The sequence below is a fragment of the Oncorhynchus nerka genome, linkage group LG19, assembly GCF_034236695.1.
Source record: "Oncorhynchus nerka isolate Pitt River linkage group LG19, Oner_Uvic_2.0, whole genome shotgun sequence".
Classification (NCBI taxonomy): Eukaryota; Metazoa; Chordata; class Actinopteri; order Salmoniformes; family Salmonidae; genus Oncorhynchus; species Oncorhynchus nerka.
Genome location: NC_088414.1, coordinates 17,503,268 through 17,519,236, shown reverse-complemented (window position 1 = coordinate 17,519,236; position 15,969 = coordinate 17,503,268). Strand labels below are relative to the sequence as shown.

Genomic DNA, 15,969 nt, shown 5'->3' with positions numbered 1-15,969 from the left:
GGTTTAGTCGAAGGGGTGTAGTTATTTTGCTTAATTATGTGTTAGGGGCAGCTAAATTAGCAATATGGAAGACCCGAAAGAACACTATTTGGGGACAGCCTATTACAAACTGGTTCAAATCAAATCAAATTTTATTTGTCACATACACATGGTTAGCAGATGTTAATGCGAGTGTAGCGAAATGCTTGACAATATTGATCTGTTTATGAGTATATGGGGTATTCAGAGTCTGTTGTCTTTAGTTACTGTGGAGGAGGATTTGGTGTTGTTTTTAATTGATGTGTAACTATGGTTTTGTATGAGATTTTATTGTGTTGTGGGTGCCCATACCCAACTTGTTATCTTGCAACATAGGGAAACAGTGAATATTTAAAAAGGGGTTCCAATGCTGTACCTTCAGCACGTTTTCATCAGTGGACCTGCAGTTGGTGTAGTTGGTGACATCAGTGACGGAGCCGTCAGCCTCCACAGCCAGAGTCCTGACTGGGACAGACACCTTCTTAGCAGTCAGAACAGCTGTGTTCAGCACGTCACTGTCCTACAAGGGGGCAAGACAGGACACAGTGACCGTGTCAGGCAGGCAGGCAGATTATCATACAAATACATACACAAACTGATGATGCTCTCTAATAAAATGTCTTAATCTAGGAGTTGTAGGGGTGGATACAGTGGCTGATGACTGTATGCCCTGGCCTGGTGTAGATTTAACTGAAGCACTCGACAGATGTTGCAGGGCAGCCTGTCAGCTGTTCTAAACTCAGCAGCACAGCTCAACAGCTGCTGACCGCGATTCAGAAAGGACAAGCTCTAGTTCTGCCTCTGAAAGTCACCCAAACCTAACTGACTATTGGTACAAACCTACTGTACTGAAGCAATTCAATGGGATTTGTGCCACAAACACTGCTGTGAATGTGTAAAGTACTCACAAACGTAATGGAAGTGTGCTTGATTTCGGTCACAAGTTTGCAGGTGGTATTAGCGTCTTCTGACAATCCAGATCTGTACTTAGTACATACTTAGGGAGACATTTTATAAATCAATATGCATTGTGGCTTCATTAAAAAGATGGTCCATTCCTACCTATGGGAGCCGTTTGATCCTCTCAATGAACGTCAACTTCATTAACACTGACTGAGGGAGAGTGTGACCTGGGACAGAATTGATCAAAGCTAGAGGCCAAGGGAGCTGGCACTCAGCCGGTCAACAATTAAACCCCCCCCCCCCCCCCCCCCCCTGACATCCCCTCTCCAGGGCTCTCCCAATCATTTACACACACACTTTATTGTTCCTTTATCGCCATCATAAAACATCAAACCCGATGAGAGAACAATAGAGGTAAAATGATGGTACACCCAGCCTACACTTAGTTACACGTCCAGGGAGTTTAATTCAACTCACAGTTAAGCTGCAGGGACAATACAGTGGTGGTGTTACTGTTAATGCAGCTGCTGCTGTGCCATACAAACTGGCATAGACAAAGATATGCATGCACACATAGTAATAAAATGCCACGCACTCACTCGAGCACACACATGAGCACGCACACACACACACATTACACCTGTTGTATTCAGCGCATGTGACAAATAAAATGTGATTTGACACACACACACACACACACACTCCTCACCATGACCAGTGGTGCCAGACCCACGTAGTCTCTCTGAGTGGTATAGATCCTCATGATGCCGACATCCTTTATGTTTCCTGTCTCAAAACGCCATGTGATCATCTGGCTCTCTGATTGTTGATCAGTCAACTCCTTGGTCTCAAAGTCAAGCTGCAATACCTCCAACAGACCCCTGATAATCCTGGAAGAGAGTTACAGTCCCGTTCTGCATTCTAATGATTTTCACAAAATCATATTCAATACAATGTTTCACAGCTCATGAATGGACATGAATGCTGCAATCAACAAGATCTAACATGCATATTCAAAGTCCCAGTGATATTATGAAAACGATCCTGGTTTGATCTACACGTTGGTTATACTGTAGTTTAGGTAAGTGTTGACAGTCATAGTTTGGGTATCATAGTTGTTCATGTTCCTCCAACCTAGCAGATGTCAACATCACTTCAATGGTCATACCATTGAGCTATTTGATTTAGAATTTTAGGACCCCTGTATGTATAAAATAATAATTAGAAAAAAAAGATGCAAATATTTAACTTTGCCTTTACTACTATAGCCCATAGAAACACATTGAATAACACATTCACAAATGTCAAAATAGAGTTTGAAGTGTCTGTCCTATATCTAGGAGATATAAGAAAGCTCAGGAAATATATTTTATTTGGGACACATATTTATCCCGTTTTTTTGTTGGTATAAAACTACTTCCATACTTCCGGTACCGGGTTACCTTCAGACGAGTCCCGGAGAATGGCATCGTGTTCGTGAGAGTCTCGTCTTTCCATAGAGTGATCATGTTAGCCTTAAGGCAAAACCATTCTGATGCTACAGACGTTTTTGTTAGAAGACCGATTTTTGGGACGTCTCCTGGTCTGACAAACAGTGGTGTATCTGAAGGCGGATGTGGTGGATTGAGATGCAGCCCATTAAAAAAAAACGGATATCTTCTTAAACGGATGGATTTTGACGGCCGCACTGGTAACTCAATCGACTCCTAAGGATTTTTAAACCAGTCAGAGCCTTGACAGCATCTCTAATGCTCAGATAGGACCTCTAGATAGCTTTGCTCAACATTCACTTCTTTCTCAATAAAAGGGATTGGACAGGAGTCTTGGTGGTTCATTGGGACCATTTTCACCATGATTCCACTCAATTACTACTAGACAGGAATGGAGGAGAAAAAAGTGTAAATTTTCCCTCTGAGGGCTTTGGTGGTCACAGCCTGTATATCTTCCCATCATCAGTTCCAGAGTGGATGCATGGGGGGGACCTCTGTCCACCCGCCTGGGTGTTCACTGGTTATTCACTAGTTAATACAGCTGCTGGGACTTGGAATATCTGGGCTCCTAATCTTCCCTGGAGCAAGCCGGCCAGTGCTTAAGCCCGGATAACGCACTGATGATTACTGATGATTACAGATAAGTGGGTCGGACGGGCGGCACGCTGAGCCGGGTTGGAGAGTGTATGTGTGTGTGTGTGTGTGTCTGAGTCTGAGGGGGAGAGAAAGTGCTGGGAGGTTGCTGGGCAGAGGTCTGTTTTGCCATCTGGATCAGGTAGTGCTGTGATAGCAGCATGTTCCTTGTTGACGGTACATTTTTGATAATGTGACACGTTGGCTTTAGAGGACAGCATCACACAGCATCACATGTCCAGTCCATCAATAAATACTGTAGATGTGATGCTTTACACATCCACGTTACCTGGCCTGTTACAATTCTACATGTGTCCATGAGAAAAAATTAAGCGTCATATACAGTTATGGTGCCAACTTCTCAGAATGTTTTCAATTAAATACATACATGAATAATATAGCAACTGAAATCTATTGGCAGCAGTGACTTGTGTACATCACTTGAGTACATAGATCAAATGCCTTTAATGACAAAATAACAATTGACAAATGGACATGAGTTGTCACTAACAACATGTGTCTGATATAAAGATGGGGGATTACAAGATCACATAATGAAGAGACATTCTAAACCAGGGGTATTCAACTCCTACCCTACGAGAGTGGTTCCAAAACTTTTTATAGTCCTTGTACCCCTTCAAACATTCAACCTCCAGCTGTGCACGCTCTTTTTTTGTTGCCATCATTTAAACCCTGCCACACACACACACACTATTCGATGTTGCTCTTTATTTAGCCATCTTACATATAAAACCTTATTTGTCCATCAAAAATTGTGAATAACTCACCACAGGTTAATGAGAAGGGTGTCCTTTAAATGATGCATTGGAGAGAGTCTCAGTCTTAAATCATTTTCCACACACAGTCTGTGCCTGTATTTAGTTGTCATGCTACGGAGGGCCGAGAATCCAATCTCAAATAGGTATGTGGTTGCAAAGGGCATCAGTGTCATTTGCCAAGGCAAGAAACTCTGAGTGCAGCCCTATCCAGAAATCTGGCATTGGCTTCTGATTAAATTCAATTTTCACAGAACTGCTTGTTGCAGTTTCAATGAGGATCTCTAGTTCAGATATCGGTAAGTGTAGGCAGGGCATGAAAGGGATAACGAATCCAGTATTTTGTGTCGTCCGTTTCGGGAAAATACCTGCGTAATTGCATACTCAGCTCACTCAGGTACTTCGCTATATCACATTTGACATTGTCCGTAAGCTTGAGTTCATTTGCACACTAAAAATCATACAATGACGGAAAGACTTGTGTGTTGTCCAAGTTCATGCAGACAGAAAGAGCTCCAACTCCTTAATCATAGCTTCAATGTTGTCCTGCACATTGAATGTAGTTATGGAGAGTCCCTGTAATCCTAGATTCAGATCACGCAGGTGAAAATAAACATCACGCAGATAGGCCAGTCGTGTGAGAAACTTGTCATCATGCAAGCGGTCAGACAAGTGAAAATGATGGTCAGTAAAGAAAACTTTAAGCTCGTCACTCAATTAAAAAAAACGTGTCAATTCTTTGACACTTGATAACCAGCACGTTGTAAAAGCATTACATGGTCGCTGCCCATATCATTGCATAATGCAGAAAATACACGAGAGTTCAGGGGTCTTGCTTTAACAAAGATAAAAAATTTCACTGTAGTGTCTTTCAAACTGTCAGGCATTCCCTTGGCAGCAAGAGCCTCTCGATGGATGCTGCAGGGTACCCAAGTGGCGTCGGGAGCAACTGCTTGCACACGCGTTACTACTATACTATGTCTCCCTGTCATGGCTTTTGCGCCATCAGTACAGATACCAACACATCTAACCACCAAAGTAAATGTAATGTCACAAAGCTGTCCAGTACTTAAAAAATATCCTCTCACGTTGTCCTCCTTAATTGACCCCCCATAAACGTAACGGACATATACCAGGAGCTGTGCCAGGCCCGCCACATCTATTGACTCATCCAACTGTAACACATATAATTCACTGGCATGTACGTGAAGCAGTAATTGTTTCAAAACATATCCTGCCAAGTCACTGATACGTAATTAAGTAATTGTCTGTATAGTTTTTTGGGACTTTTCCCCCGGCATATCCCAGCCATATGGCAGCAGAAAGAATTAAGTCCTCCACAATAGTATGGGGCTTGCCTGTCCTAGCCACTCGGTAGCTCACCATATAAGACACTTCTAGCCCTTTCTTATTAATGGTATCTGTTGCTTTTATATGTCTTTATTCTCCCTCAAAAAACTCCTGACGCTTATTTTTCCAATTGTCATGTTTAGTTTCTAAATGTCTGCACAAGAGTGAAGGTTTACTGTGAGAGAGTAACGGTTAATATGATTGGATGTTAATTATTTGACTAGGCTACCTGTATTTGACATTGTGTTGCTATTTTGCTAAACACTAGATGGTTACATTTTATTTTTGGCAGTGAAACTAGGCTAATCAGGCAAGAAAAAAAACACACAAATGTATAGCCCCGTTGGAAAATATAAATGTACTGTTTGAAAACGTGAAGAGAAAAATAAATCACATTTTTAAAATGTATTCGTACACCCGACAGCATTGCGCATACCCCTGGGAATACCTGCCCTACGAGGTCCGGAGCCTGCTAATTTTGTGTTCTACCTGATAATGAATTGCACCTACCTGGTATCCCAATCTAAAGAAGGCCCCGATTAGAGCGGAACAATGAAAAAATGCAGTGGAACAGGCTTCGAGGTCCAGAGTTGAGTTTGAGGGTTTTAAAGTGTTCTTATTAACCCAGTTGATCCCTCCCCCACTGTGGTAGACCGCAGGAATACTAACGTTCTTACTGATGTCATCATAATCTCAGAGGATTACAAACAACTGATTTGCATTGTCAACTACTGTATGTTATTCCTTGTAGTTATAGGACTGGTTTCCCAGGTAAAAGGTTAGTCGTATAGTCTATTTCAATTAATATTGTTCATTGGGGAGTGTTTTTTTAGTCAGCACTAGGCTTGATCTCTGTCCGGGAAACCGGTGCACATTGCATGAGATTATAACTAGGGCCCAGAGTTTCTTCCTGACCACATGACCTCACCTGACCAGGGAAATCACCAGGTCTCATAATAATATATCTAATGTAAATCAGGGGAATTACTGCCTAAAGCAAATAACTATGTCACATATATCTGTTAAAATAGTTCCCTAATGAGGAATTTGAATAGTCCCTTCAGTCTATTTACAATGAGAGTGATTCATCACAATGTAACATAGACCTGCTTCATACAATAACAGGCTGTCGCAAAAATGCCATGACCACACCAACAAGGCAACTGATGAAATTCAATAGTTTTATTCCTCAATCAAAATTCTAGATTTGCAATTTGTTCCTTCTTCCTATTTTAACAGGTGGGGTGGCAGGTAGCCTCGTGGTTAGAGCGTTGAGCCAGTAACTGAAGGTTGGTGGATCGAATCCCCAAGCTGACAGATAAAAATCTATCATTCTACCCCTGAACAAAGCAGTTAACCCACTGTTCCTAGGCTGTCATTGTTAATAAGAAATTGTTCTTAACTGACTTGCCTAGTTAAATAAAGGTTCAAATAAATCATGATGTTTTAACAAGGAGAATTATCAGAAATCTATAACAAACCTGTTTGTTTATTCTACCCTTGTCTTCGACACGTGCTGTGCATCAACAATCGTTCACTACTTATATCAGTCAGTGGTAACAGGACAGAGGAAGGCCATTTAAGAAAGCGGAAAATGTAGGGCTTTTAGAAATTTGGCAATCACTCAGTTTTGTAACGAATAAGATGTTCAGAACCATTTGTAGCTTCATTCTTTTGAATTCAATAGAGGTTGGTTAGGAACCTATCTCATTCTTGAACACACACCTTTTCCCGGTGGTGGTGGTTTTCCTCTGACACACGGCAGATATGGTGTTTGCGCCCCCTCTGCCAGACTCCAGGGCGATGTCCCATAAGGCTGAGTCACTGGGCCTCGCTGTACTGAATGACATCCCCTTCCTCACTGTGGCTCTGGAACACAGACACACAGTTACTGTAACACACACAGGTCAGTTGACATACACACATACTGTACAAACACAGGCTACTTGAGTTGATATCAACAGAATCTCCACGTTTCTGTTTGAGTATTATTGACCCATGATGTATCTGCTGCAGGGGAGGTGGGTCTATCTAAGATCACCTGAGAACCTCAGATAATGATAGAAGCCTGACGTACACTACATGACGAAAAGTATGTGGACACCTGCTCGTTGAACATCTCATTCCAAAATCATGGGCATTAATATGGAGTTGGTTCCCCCTTCGCTGCTGTAACAGCCTCGACTCGTCTGGGAAGGCTTTCCACTAGATGTTGGAAAATTGCTGCTGGGACATGCCACAAGAGCATTAGTGAGGTTGGGCACTGATGTTGGACGACGTTTGGCATTGCGCATGGTGATCTTAGGTTTGTGTGCAGGCTGCTCAGCCATGGAAACCCATTCCCTAAAGCTCCTGACGTACAGTTCTTGTGCTAACATTGCTTCCAGAGGCAGTTTAGAACTCGGTAGTGAGTGTTGGAACCGATGACAGATGATTTTAACGTGCTATGCGCATCAGCACTTGGCGGTCCTGTTCTGTGATCTTGTGTGGCCTACCACTTCTCGGCTGAGCCGTTTTTGCTCTTAGACGTTTCCACCTCACAATAACTGCACTTACAGTTGACCGGGGAAGCTTTAGAAGGGCAGACATTTGACGAACTGACTTTTAGGAAAGGTGTAATCCTATGATGGTGCCAAGTTAAAAGTCACTCTTCATTACGGTTCATTCTAATGCCAATGTTTGTCTATGGAAGTTGGACTGCTCTGCGCTCAGCATCTAAAGCTGCCTGGTTGGTGAAAGTTCAATTTGAAAGAAGATCAACATGTTATTACCACTGTTTGGCTGGTCTCTGTGTGTGTGTGTGTGTGTGTGTGTGTGTGTGTGTGTGTGTGTGTGTGTGTGTGTGTGTGTGTGTGTGTGTGTGTGTGTGTGTGTGTGTGTGTGTGTGTGTGTGTGTGTGTGTGTGTGTTCTAATGAGGTGTCCTGAAAGACATCGGAGAAGTGATGTTTACCTCCCTGCCTGCAAACCGAGAATCAGCAGGCACATCTTATTCCCATCAGCACTAGCTGCTTGCTGGGGAACCACTGATCATTTAATCTGCTGTGTAATATCATCCCGTCTATCTATCCAGTCAACAGCAGTGCAGGAGCCCTCATTACACGCCTGTAAGGGTGGGAGGACCAGGCAGGGTGGCAGTACGAGGCCCTCATACAAACTCCCTAGGATGGGGTGACCCAGTGTAGGTAAAGAATGCTCTCTAACATTTTCTGACCATGGAGATCTTGTCATCAGACTTCCTGGAATGATTTAATAAGCATGTACAGTGCTGTGAAACAATATTTGCACCTTTCTAATTCTCTCTACTTTTGCATATTTTTGATACTGAATGTTATCAGATCTTCAACCAAAACCTAATATTTGATAAAGGTAACCTAAATGAACAATGACATACTTATTTCATGAACAAAGTTATGTAACACCCAATGTCCCTGTGAGAAAAACCAATTGCCCCCTTACACTCAATAACTGGTTGAGCCATCTTAAACTGCAATGAGTCCAACAAAACACTTCCTGTAGTTGTTGATCAGTCTCTCAAATCGCTGTGGAGGAATTTTGGCCCACTCTTCCATGCCGAACAGAGATTTGTGGGTTTTCAAGCATGAACTGCTCATTTAAAGTCATGCCACAACATCTCAATTGGGATTAAGTTTGGATTTTCACAGGCCATTCCAAAACTTCAAATGTGTTTCTTTTTAGCCATTTTCACATTGACTTGACTGTGTGTTTTGGATGATTGTCTTGCTGCATGACCCAGCTGCGCATCAGCGCAAAGATGGATGGCCTGATATTCTCCTGTAGCACTAACGTCGGTAGCCATGAAGTGCTTTGAAAGGTTGGTCATGGCTCATATCAACACCATCATCCCAGAAACCCTAGACCCACTCCAATTCACATATCGGCCCAACAAATCCACAGATGTCACAATCTCAAACACATTCCACACTGCCTGTGATATTAACCTTCTAAACAAGAGTATTAACTAGTCAGTGGCCACACCCCCGTGAGCCCAGACATCACATTTGGCTTCATGGAACAGCCATTTTCTACTGAAACGTATAAAACCCACCCCTGCTGATATTCACACCAGACCACGCAAACATCGGTGTAAGCTAAGGATGCAAATGGTTGAATTTCTAAGACCAAAACATGCCGGGGGACTGGTGTGTGAAGTGGTTAAAACTACAAGGTGCCAAAGAGACACATGGTAAGGCCGATGTCTCAAATGGTTAAGACCTGTAGAAACTAAGACTAGAAAACCATCCCATGTGGACCATTGGCTGGATATGGTTCAACTTTGAGACTATCGATTCACTACTGAATAAGTGAGAAATTCCAGACGACACAAATTACTAGTCTGAAGTTAGAAATTACGTAATAATTCATGATTGACTGCTATTGATATAAAAGATCTTCAGATCTTTAAGAGTGGATTCGGGACATAGCCCTCTCTATAACCTAATGATTCAGTGGTGCCCCGCATTCCTAATGAGTTAGTTATTATTAAGTAATTTAATCAAATAATTGAACGTTAGGTAATCGATTTGAAAATAGTATGTCATCACAAATGGTAAAGACATGACAACTTATTGATGAAGCCGATGACGGAGGTGTTATACTCCTCAATACCATTGGATGAATCCCGGAATATATTCCAGTCTGTGCTAGCAAAACAGTCCTGTAGTGTAGCATCTGTGTCGTCTGAACACTTCCATATTGAGTGAGTCACTGGTATTTCCTGCTTTAGTTTTTGCTTGTAAGCAGGAATCAGGAGGATATAATTATTGTCAGATTTACCAAATGTACATCACTGGGGCCAAGCTTCCTGCCACCCAGGACCGATATACTAGGCGGTGTCAGAGTAAAGCCCATAAACGTGTCAGAGACTCCAGTCGCCCAAGTCATAGACTGTTTTCTCTGCTACCACACGGCAAGTGGTACCGGAGCGCCAAGTACAAAAGGCTCCTTAACAGCATCTACTCTCAAACCATGACTGCTGAACAATTAATCAAATGGCCACCAGACTGTTACATTGACCCCCCCTCCATTTGATTTATACACTGCTTCTACTCGCTGTTTAATATCTATGCACAGTCACTTCACACCTACCTACATGTACAAATGACCTCAACTAGCCTGTACTCCCGCACACTGACTCGGTAGCTGTACCACCTGTATATAGCCTCGTTATTGCTATGTTATTGTGTTATTTTTCTTATTATTGTTATTATAATATTTTTTTTACTTTATTTGGTAAATATTTTCTTGACTCTTCTTGAACTGCAATATTGGTTAAGGGAATATAAGTAAATATTTCACAGTAAGGTCTACACTTGTATTCGCCGCATGTGACAAATAAAGTTTCATTTGATTTGCTTTGAGAATTCTCTATTACGGCAAGTCGTCCAGGTCCTGAGGCAGCAAAGCATCCTCAAACCATCACACTACCACCACCACCATGCTTGACAATTGGTATAAGGTTCTTACTGTGGAATACATTGTTTGGTTTTTGTCAGGAATAATGGTACCCATGTCTTCCAAAAAGTTATACTTTGGACTCATCTGTCCATACAACATTCTTCCAAGAGTCTTGATGATCATCCAGGTGCTTCCTGGTGCTTTTTGGCAAACTTCAGTCAACGTTTTGGACGAGATGTATCCCATTATGCCTGGCAAAAACCAAACACTGCATTCCACAGTAAGAACCTAGGGGAGGTTCAGGACCTGAACGTCGACACTGTATGTGCATTGCGGGTGGGTACAAGGAGTACAAGGAGTCAAAGTAAGTCTTTAATCTTGTGTATGTGTGTGAGATATAACCGATATAACCTAAATGTATTTCAATCTGTCCAGTACAGTATATACATTTGCAATATATGTTTAATGTGATGTAATACATATAGTCATCTGTGTGTTTCTCTTTGCGCGAAAACATACAAGCTTATTTAGATTCTGTCCTGGCCGAGTCTGGGCTGACTGAGTCTGTATCCCAAATGGCACCCTATTCCCTATGTAGTGCAGTACTTTTGACCAGGCCCATTTGTCTCCGTCATTGTGTGTGTGTGTGTGTGTGTGTGTGTATCTAAATGGAGAAGTGCCTGTAACATTGTTTCTTAATCAGGCCCGTTGATTGTGTGGTCTAAAGAAGCACTAATCTCCTTTTGGTTTTTTTTCCAGCTGTGCAACATGGCCCTGGAGCTCTCTCTGCTCTTCCTTAAGCTTTTTTCGACTCAATCCATAGGCCAGACAGCTTGTCTGTTCCTCCCAGCGAACATAAAGGCTTAGATAGGGGACAGAACAGAGACACGTGAGACTTCAAGGCGTGGGAGGAGATCTAGTGATAGATTTTGAAGGCCGACCAGGGGCTGCCTGGAAGTTGAATTTAGTCAAAACCACCATTGAAATGTTTACGCAGTCAGTGCCTTTAAAAAAAAAAAACATTTTTTTTTACAAATCCCTACTTGTACATATTTATTACACTGAGAACTGGAGGCCACTACATGTGAGAGCAGTCTAGTTAATATAATACTTGTCTAAATAAAGTAAAGTAATATGGAGTTTCACATCTTCCATCAGCGAGATAAAGGTCACTGATCTATCGCTCTCATCTATCTCAACAGGAATAAAATACCTTTCCTAGAAAAGATGATTAAATCATGATTATTTGTCAGAACCCATCAGCATTAAAAGGTGACAGGCAAAGATGTCCCTGTTTTTCCAAACCTTTCTACAACAATACAAATGCTAAATACATCATAAAATGATCTGCAATCATATTTTGGTCTGGGTAGATTTTGTATCCTTGATATAACACTAAAATAGGTATGGCTACCTGTCAATTAGCTCTATTGGAATTCTTGGAAAATGTTAAAAAATTTCTGATTTTAGTGCACAATTTCACACATTTCTAGTATGTGAAACAAAATCTCTCTATTTTACATTTGATCCAGCAATTTCAAAGTAGTTTTCATTTTTCACAAAACTAGCTACGTTTTGATCCAATTGGCGACATATTTTCATGCGAATACTCTATATTTTCCCACCAGTGGTGTGTGTCCACCAAATTTACTTTTAGTGGACAAAAGTCACTGCATGGCGATGTAGTGCACACAAAATGTACTTAAGTTTTCATGTACTGAATAAAAATCTAAAGTACAACAAGATTCCATCGCATTTTCAACTCTATTTGAAAGTTAATCAGCAAATGTGCTACCCTGGTCTTGGCTAGTGTGCTCTAGACAACAGCTCACAGATGTAATGAGGTCAGGCTGTGCGGGTAGGCAAGTCTACATAATGAGATTATTATGGATAAGAGCAAGAATATTTGTATTTGTCAAAAGGCTGTGAAGCTTCGATCAGCATGTCACCAGAAGACCCTCGATATTTATTGGAAAAGAGCATCGAGATCACAGTTCAACTTCACCACACTGTGATGTTCATCGTAATTTATTTAATCTGTAGCCTAATAAATTGCATCATTTCTCAAATCATAGTGGGAGGACACACCATCACCGCGTTAATCCAAGTTTATTTTGATATGATGGCTATTATATCAGTATTTGCGCATAAAGGAGTTCACTGCTATTTCCCGCATAATTCATTTTACCGACACAAAAGGATTCAACCATGTCCAAATTATTGTACCGAAACTTCGTGTTTCCATCACAGCTGTCGTGATATTTTTAAAAAATGTTATGACTTTACTCACGTAAAAACTGTTGACGGAAACTTGGTTAGTGTGACAGTTGGTGGTCGGTCAGATTTATGCTGCAGAATGAGAAGACACGATGCTGTTCTCCATCTAGCTAACTATAATAATTCACTTGAAACGACACTACTATTTAAGTGATCTTTAATTATGTACAGCTCAAAGTGGTAAGAGTATTTGTGATTGAGAAAAAGCTTATCAAAGCAGTTTCACCAGGAGAGATCATGATCATGGATGTTCTTGGTTAGCTAAGCCACACTTGGGCAAGCTAATGTTTGCTAACTAGCTATCCAGCTAGCTAACCTTTTGTTCACAGTACAATTGTCCGAAAGGGTCTAGCTAGCTATATATGGTAACAATTGACCAGTAATAGCTCAATTATTTTAACGTGGTAGTTAGCCACATTTTGATTAGACAGCTTGCTAAAAAAAATGGCTAGCTATATAGCAGAAATATTGTTTCCCAAGAAGTAAACTAAGTGTATTAGCTAGCTAGCTTATACTGTACATGTGTTGTATCATCCAACAAGTATTATCAACTAAAACGTTTAGCTAATCTTAGCTGTATGAATGGGAGCCTCATCAAATTGATTGGGAATACACTGTCTAGCTATAGCTAGCTAACTAACTAGCTATATCATACTGGATCTCATTATCTCTACTTGCTTTCAGTCTCATGTCATCATTAGACGTTCCTTCATGTTTCGCAAACTTCAAATTACGAAGTTGTTCCAAACATCAATTTTCAAGTGTTTAAAGATTAAGTTTAAGCATTATTTGAATATTTTTTAGGTTAGGGTTAAGTTTAGGCATTAACTCTGAAATCTTAAGGTTAGCTATTAACTCCAAATGGTTAAGGTAAGAGTTAAGGTTTGGGATAGGCTTAAAACAAAAATCTCAAAAACAACTTTCTGTCGCTGGATTCGAACATGCTTACACCCATCCGCCATCCCTGTCTACAATGCCCTAGCAAAACCAAAACCTACTTCAAGGTAACAGTGCTCACTGTTGTCCCTAGTGTCTGGTTTCCACATCATCAGACATGGATGAACGTTGAACACTGACTTAAATCGCAGGTCACCTGGTTGCATTATCTGCATATGAGTATAATCATTATTGACATACATGTTTATTTCCCAGATCATGTCAGTGTCATTTGTTTCATTTCTGATCCAGAAAATTACTCATAAAACCATGCCTGTAGCTTGAGTTCCTTGCAGTGAGCAATTGTTATTTTCCTTTTGCCCTCAAATTACGTCATCCTTGAATTCTATGGACAGAAAATGACATTCACCAAAAAGTAGAAATGTCAGCTAAAATGTAGTCATATTTTTTGGTGTGTGGAGGCTAATTTAATGAAGCCTACATGAGCATTATTATTTACATTTACATTTAAGTCATTTAGCAGACGCTCTTATCCAGATTATTAAGTGTTATAGTTTTGTGGAGACTTTGCCTGTCACCTTTAAACACACATGTGATAGGATTCACTGATGCTCTTTATGTGACTGGCATGTGATGCAGCTGTGGATCATAATATCAGATTAGCGCCCATCAGTGGTGTGTGTGTGCGTGTCAGACAGAAAATGATTTGCTTTCATAGGCAAGTATTTGAATTTGCGATTGGAATACTAATTGCTTAGCAGGGTGTTGTCTTATAAAGTACTAACATTTCATTATTGTTTAAACTGAGCTGACTGTTTGAAACAGCACAAACAGGATCAAAGACAGAAATACTTCTCCATTAGGTCTATTACAGCAATTGTATTAGAGGGGAACATATTCAGATAATGGGGAGGACATCAGAATAGTGTGGTCATGAAGTGAAAGCCCAGTGGCTTAAAGGGTTAGACACACACACACACACACACACACACACACACACACACACACACACACACACACACACACACACACACACACACACACACACCCTCCCCCTGTCCCGTCCACCTGCAAAGGTGTGTTAGTCAGTCAAACATACAAAGACTGGTGCCCTGTGACAGATGATATTCTGATCAATACTAACCCAGGCAGGCCCGAGGCATGGGTCAGGAGCCAGACTAATCAACTCTCAGCTAGGTTTGTTGAGGCAAGGCCAGCATCACAGCCAAACAATCTACCAACCAAACATATCATTACTCCTGTTAAAAGAGAAATTCAGTCAAAAACAGCAAAAACACAGCCTGCTTGAAAGTCCTACATCTGCTAAACTTGACTGCTGACATGCAAACATTTTGTGCACTATATTTACAGTGGACTAATGAAAAAAATACTAAAAGATAGTTTGAGTGGATTTTTCAATTAAGATAAATTAGGACATTTTGTTTTACATATATAGCTCAATCTAGTTGGCCAGTACCAGGAACCAGGAGGAATTCAGACCAACAGGGGCAAAGCCAGATGACAACAGTCTATTTTAAGCCTGGCTGGATCAGTAAACAGTCTAAGTATGAGATCAGGATGGTAAAGGAAACGAGTCAATGAGGAGGTTGATTAAATAAATCCTTTGCCTGAGATCACGTAGAAAAGGGGGGAATTAAGGGAGACTTGATAGAGCTGTCTGTGTGACTTCCTCAAAGTCAACTCATCATCATCTCATTTGTGATGTTTTACACCTCCACTCTTCATCTACTACCTTCACATATCCCACGTTTACAATCTATTTAGTATGGAACAGCCAACGGGCTATCAGCTAAATAGACTGCTGCCGGAGACTTCCTGTACCTCCCTTAAAGCACAGCACAAACTCATCATTAAAATAGCAGTTTTCAAAATACACAATGTTAGCATCCCATGGCCTGAATTTGACAAAGTATTAATTCCTTTGGACTAAGCAATCAAAAAATGTTGCAGATAAAAAAAATAAGGCTGCCTGAAATGTCCTTAGGTTACCCACAATTCTACGGGGCAAAGTAAATTACTTGTGGAAAATGAACTGCCATGCAACCGTCATTTCCAGCGAGCTAATTTTCCCAGCCAACCATGCAGCAGGAGGACAAACAGAGTGGGCTCATTTTCATAGATTACAGTAGTGTCTGTGGATTTGGTATTCCGAGTTCACTTCATATCTAATGTAAACACTCGCTAAGAC

The 15,969-nt window shown here is 41.0% G+C and overlaps 1 protein-coding gene across 1 annotated transcript in view; it reads right to left on the bottom strand.

Moving 5' to 3' along the window:
• Positions 1-15,969, bottom strand: part of si:dkey-1d7.3 (transmembrane protein 132D) — a 44,812-nt gene that overhangs the window by 12,521 nt on the left and 16,322 nt on the right. Inside the window, exons 3-5 of the mRNA XM_029620340.2 lie at positions 6,896-7,039; positions 1,631-1,811; positions 395-538 (exon numbers count right to left, since the gene is read on the bottom strand). Coding sequence (XP_029476200.1) covers positions 395-538; positions 1,631-1,811; positions 6,896-7,039 — 469 coding nt within the window. The remainder of the gene's footprint in view (positions 1-394; positions 539-1,630; positions 1,812-6,895; positions 7,040-15,969) is intronic.